The 5,741-nt window shown below is 48.8% G+C and overlaps 1 protein-coding gene across 2 annotated transcripts; it reads left to right on the top strand.

Moving 5' to 3' along the window:
- The first annotated feature begins 3,101 nt into the window (after positions 1-3,101).
- GADD45G (growth arrest and DNA damage inducible gamma) lies at positions 3,102-4,814 on the top strand. 2 transcript variants are annotated; one of them, XM_051642661.1, is made up of 4 exons: positions 3,102-3,209; positions 3,333-3,434; positions 3,539-3,752; positions 4,141-4,814. In XM_051642661.1, the coding sequence occupies exons 1-4, from the start codon at positions 3,157-3,159 to the stop codon at positions 4,249-4,251; spliced, it is 480 nt and encodes a 159-aa protein (XP_051498621.1). In that variant the 5' UTR covers positions 3,102-3,156; the 3' UTR covers positions 4,252-4,814. The 2 variants fall into 2 exon arrangements, with proteins under 2 accessions (XP_051498621.1, XP_051498622.1); XM_051642662.1 differs by lacking the exon at positions 3,333-3,434.
- The last annotated feature ends 927 nt before the right edge of the window (positions 4,815-5,741 follow it).

Genomic DNA, 5,741 nt, shown 5'->3' with positions numbered 1-5,741 from the left:
TGAGCCTAAGTGTGCTAAAGTGTCCTGTGGCAATGGAAGGTGCAACTCCCACTTGCAGATGGAAACATTAATCACTCTTAATTTGGTGCTCATGGCCAGGGATGCTGAAAAGCCAAAAATAGATGTGTAACTTGACTGTGTGTGTGTGTTTTCTGTTTTTCATGAAGGTATCAAAAACACGGGAGGAAAAAACCTAGAAAGCAAGCAGTGGACTTTGACCTCTGCTCAAGATCAATTTGCTTGTTAGACATCAAATGTATCATGTCTGCAGAGCTGATGCCTTCAAAATGAGACAGGAGCTGGGCAGGCACAGGTCTCCTTCCTGCACCACCTTTTCTGCACTTAAGGTCTGGTGCTGATACTATGGTTTTGAAATAAGCTGGATCAGTTCTCTAGTAATGCCTCCTGGCCCCTGGCACCATCTGTGCTGAGAGACTCAGGAACAATGGGGCAAACTGAAAAATGTAATGACAAAAACGTTTAACTCCGGAGTACTGTGTCACTAAGCTAACACTTTCACTTGCATGTGAAAGGATTAAAGTGTTGATATGATTTCACATACCAGTTTAATATTTAGGTACTTATATATGTTTTACTACTACACATGCACTGTTATCTATTAGGAGTTACTTTGGCCTACTAATTTTGATCCATTTTAAGTAACTTTCATTTCCACTGTAATATTCAGCAAAGTCATAGTTAATATCAGCATCTTTCAAAGCTGTGAGTCAGTCCTGCCTTTTTCACCTATTTCATCATGCACTGAAATTGTAGTGCATCAGAAACAGGCACTTCAATACTTCTAAGGGATGTACCATCTAGTGTGTTTAACCCAATTTCATAAGAAAACGTTAAGCTGCCATTAACCACTCAAGCTAGTCTTCCGCATTCCTCCTCATTTATATATTTATAGGAAAAAAAAAAAAAGAGGCAGATATACAAAGGATTTTTCCCTTATGAGAATTCAGTGTGCCAGGTCACTTGCTTGGGTTCCCAAGTCAAGAATGCCTTCGCACATTTGTAGGGTGAAAAAATCATTAGGCATGAAAATTGGTGGTTTACAACTAAGAGTCATCTCCCCAGTCCTGAGAGTGATGTAGGTATGATCTGAGAAATGTTCTCAGAGAAGCCATGTGTATCTGGCAGAGCCTTCTGTTGTCACTGGTTTAAAATGGAAGCTTACTACAATATTACTGCAGGGTCCAATGCTGTCACCTGTAGTAATGTAATACAGGACATTAACTAGAAACAAGTGGAAGCAGGAACACAGTAAGCCATTGAAGTGGCTCAGTTTGAGCAGCACTTCTAAAATCATGTTGCTCAAAACGTATGAAACTACTGAGCAGACAGCATATCCCATACACAGAGCCACAGCTGAGTTGTGCTTAATCTCAGAATCCCAGCAAAGAACTGGAAAGGACACCCCGGCATTTGGGTTTAAACTCATTTGAAAGGGGACGATGTGATGGGACATGACGGAGCAGCGAGAGTTACAGGTCACAAAGGTGTCTCATTGCAACCCGCAGGACTTGGTCCGGTGCAAGTTGACATTAGGTCGAGGTCTACCTCAAGGTGGCTCTCCACAACCTCTGTGAAATAACTTGGTGCTGGTGAGAAGTGGTTACTCGGTGGACAAGTACTAGCTGGGTGCCTAGGTGGGATGTCAGAGATTCAAAGGACTTGGAAAGTGTTTTGTTGTTTAATATTTAGACTACTGTACTCATTTACAGTGGGAAAATTTGTTCTACCATCACTTGATTTGCTGACAAACAGGTTCAGATTGAGTTCAGAAATAATTAATATTTTGCAGAATTAATTTTAAAGGATACAATTGAACTCACATGATTATCCAAATTAGATCTACTTTTAATAAACCTTGACTGAAAAACATTCCTATTAGATGGAAAAAAAAAAATAAAAATCATAGGATCATAGGACATTACAGCCCAGGAATGAGCTCAAGAGGTCTCCTGCTTGCAGCAGGGTCACCAAGGAGCTCAGACCAGGTCTACCAGGGCTTTGTCCCACTTGGGCTTGCAGCCCTGGAAGGATACAGCCTGCATAGCTTCTTCCCTGGGCAGCCTGTTCCACTTCTTGACTGTCCCCAGGGGGAAAAGGGTTTTCCTTAAATTCCATCTGAGCCTCTCAATTCAGCTTATGTCCATTGCCTCTTGTCTCCCCACGAGGCATTGCATTGCTGTGAAGAACCTGGCTGTATCTTCTTGATAACTGCTCCACAGGTTTTGGGGGGCCTGTTCTTCTGTGCCTCCTGAACTGTGCTTTCTCCAGGCTGGTGCCTGAGGCTGCAGAGCTGTTTGGTGCTGCAGCCTCTGTGAAAACAGTGGTCTTACCTGAACTTGCTCCAGCGACTGGGGGTGGTGAAACCAAACTACACAGCTATTGTCTGGTAAGTGCTGAGCAGAGCGGGATTATCACCTCCCTCAACTGACCGGCCATACAGCCCAAGCCACGTTCAGCCTTCGTTGCAGCCAGGGCCACTGCTGGTCATGCCCGGCTTGCTGCCCACCGTGGCCCCAGGGCCTTCTCCATAGAGTTACTCCCAGCCTGGGGTCCTGTAAGGGACATCCCTTCCCAGGAGTGGGACTTGGCATCTACATTTGCAAAAATCTAACCTATCAGACTTATTCCTATTCCTATTCCTTTTTCTCCCTTGCACCTTTTGGATTTGCAGACCGAAGACTCGGACACAAACCGCCCCGACGCTTTCCAGCGACAAATCCCGGCGGGACAAGGGGCTCGAGCAGCTCAGCCCCGCCCAGCTCGGCGCGCGGGCAGCGCGCGGGCAGCGCACCTCGGCAGGGAGCGCGCGGCCCCGGCGGGGCTCGGAGAGGCGGCGCGTGCCTCCGCCCTGCCCCACCCCGCTCCCTCCCACGTGGCCGCTGGGCACGAGCCGCCCGCGTCTCTCCCTCCTCCCTTCCCGCCTGTCCCCGCCGGCGCGCGCCGATTAGCATAACAATGCCGCGCCTTTCTCCCCTGCTGGCCAATAGGAAGCCAGGAGGCACCGCCAGCTGCTGGCGTGCCAGCCGCGCGGGCTATAAATAGGGCGGCTTGCGAGCTGTTTGCCTCAGAGCGGGGCGGAGTGCCTGCGGGGAGCTCGGGCTGGTGCTGAACGCAGCGCTCTGGGGACTCGCCGCTATGACTCTGGAGGAAATCCACGGACAGGAGCCTGTGCCTGCGAACCACGACTGGTACGTCTGGGAGGCGGCTGGTGCGAGGTGGGGGGGGGGTCCTGCGGCGCGGGGCGAGGGGGCGGGACGGCCATTGTGGGCAGTTGCGGCGTCGTGCTCACTCTCCGCTCTCCTGGCGCGCAGGACGCAGGCCGCCGGCAAATCCCTCCACGAGCTGCTGGGGTCGGCCCAGCGCCGCGGCTGCCTCACCGCCGGCGTCTACGAATCGGCCAAGCTGATGAACATGTGAGTACGTCAGGCGGGGACTGGGGGCCGCCCGGCCGGGCGCGGGGGCTTCGGGGCCTCCCGGCGTCGGCCGCGGGGCTCAACGTGCCACTCTCTTCTTGCAGCGATCCCGACAACGTCGCTTTCTGCGTCCTGGCCACGGACGAAGAGGACGAGGGGGATATTGCCCTGCAGATCCACTTCACCCTGATCCAGGCCTTCTGCTGCGAGAATGACATTGACATTGTGCGGGTGAACGACGTGGAGAAACTGGCTGCCATCGTCGAGCCCAGCGAAGAGTCTGGGGAGCCGCGGGACCTGCACTGCATTCTCATCACGGTGGGTGCCCTCCTTCTCGCAGGAGGCCAGCGGCGCTCGGGGCGCTGTCCGCCGGGGTTGTGCTTGCGCTGCCTGCCTCGGCTCTGGTCAGTTAGAGCCTTTCGGTGCGGGCCTTATCTTCCGTTGCTAGTCAGATCCTCTCCTGGGCAAAGAAAGGGATCTTGGCACACCCTGTACAGCTAGTCAGCTGAGGAGGTGTACTAGCAGTAGGGTATACTTCTTGGAACTGTGGATTTCCTTTGTCCACAAGAGCAGCAGCTCTGCTTCCTCCTTTGTCAGGGCAGAGACGATCTGAAAATGCCTTGTTTCTTATGCTAATGCTTCTGTAAATATTGTGATGACTTCAGCCGGCAGGCAGCACTCATGGCATGCAACTTTTTTCTGGCAGAACCCAAATGAAGATGGATGGAAGGACCCAGCCCTAGAAAAGCTGAACTTGTTTTGTGAAGAGAGCCGAAATGTCAACGACTGGGTGCCAACCATCACCCTGCCTGAGTGATGGTGACTCAGTGCATTGGGGAGGCTGAAACCTTTGTTGCATTCTCACCGTGATGTGGGTTCACTGAAGTGTGCAACGCACTGCTGATTCCATGGATTAGCCTGGTCAAGAGACTGGATTAAAGTCACTCCGATGGGCATGCAGTGGGTTCTTACAGAGGAGAAAGAGAAGAACAGCTTGCCTCACCAGTTAGCCTCAGTAGCCTGCAACTGTGGAGAGGCTGACATGCCATGGAACTTAAAAATATTGCAGATTTCCTGGTTGAGTGGAGCTGTTTCAGAAGGCAGAGAGAAAGCTGGGGGAAGTGGGCCAAAACTTTTCAGAAGGTCTGGACAGAGTACTGTAACTAGGAACTGTTGGTGCTGTCTACAAAACAGAAGAAAGTTGAAATATTTGATGGATTGCTAGGGTGTTTACTGAGACAAATACAGAGACTCCAAAGTGAGCAGACTTTAACAGACCACTTGGGTTACTCTGCAGAACTGATTTAATAATGCAATAATTTTTATTGAAATATTTGCTGCTATTGAAGTTTTCATAATAAATTTTTGACAATTAATTTCTGGGATTGTCTTGCTTACTTGTCAGGGAAGCAAGTTGCTGCAATACCACTGATGTTTTTGCTTGTGTGCAAAGGTACGCTCCGCAGTAATGAAGCTGTTGCTCAAATACTTTCTCTCCTGGGCCAGCTGAATGGAGAGCTGTCCTGTCCAAGTTGATAATTCAACCTTTCACCCTCTTGCAACAGCTGCTTATTGCAACAGCTTGTAAGACTAAGGAGCTGCATGCTTAATGAGCTCACTCATTTTAATAGGTGGTCTTTGTAGTCTACTGAAGGAACACATTGTGTTAAAAATGTGGGTTTTTGGAATACAGACTTCCAGCAAATTGCATCATTAGTTCTTAAATATGACTTTGTGTCACTGTTGCAGCTCTTAATGAATCTTGCTGTGTTGCTGCCTGACAGAAGTAGTTTAAGCATGATGGAGAGGCTTCAAAACTCTTAAATGTCAAATACATCTCATATTTGCTTTGATTATAATAACATTGATAATCTAAAACTAGCTAACAGTGAATAAGCATCACATCTGCCACAAGCTGTTCTCTGGTTGCCATGTGCTGTAACAATGGAAGCTGTCACTCCAGAAGCCAGTTTTGCAAAACCTAATTACATGACAACTCCAAATCAAATCCAAAACAATTTAAGGATTATGTAGCCTTTTTTAGAGATCCTGTCATGGAAACTTAACATGGGGGGATGCTGCCTGATTTTGCCTTGTGTTAAAAGGGAAACACCGCCCAATTTCTGTGCACAGTCTGTATGTATGCTCCAGAACTTGACATTAACGTGGAATAGTAGAAACAAGGCTAAACTATTCACTTCTTCTATAAACACTAAAAATACCTAGTTATCACAAGCACATTTCCTCTAGGCTGGCTTGCAGTGATTGACAGTAGCACTTGCTGAAAAGTGGTCATTTCTGCATGGG

Source organism: Apus apus, chromosome Z (genome assembly GCF_020740795.1).
Source record: "Apus apus isolate bApuApu2 chromosome Z, bApuApu2.pri.cur, whole genome shotgun sequence".
NCBI lineage: Eukaryota > Metazoa > Chordata > Aves > Apodiformes > Apodidae > Apus > Apus apus.
Note: the sequence above shows the minus strand (reverse complement) of the source record. Positions and strands in the feature narration are given on the sequence as shown.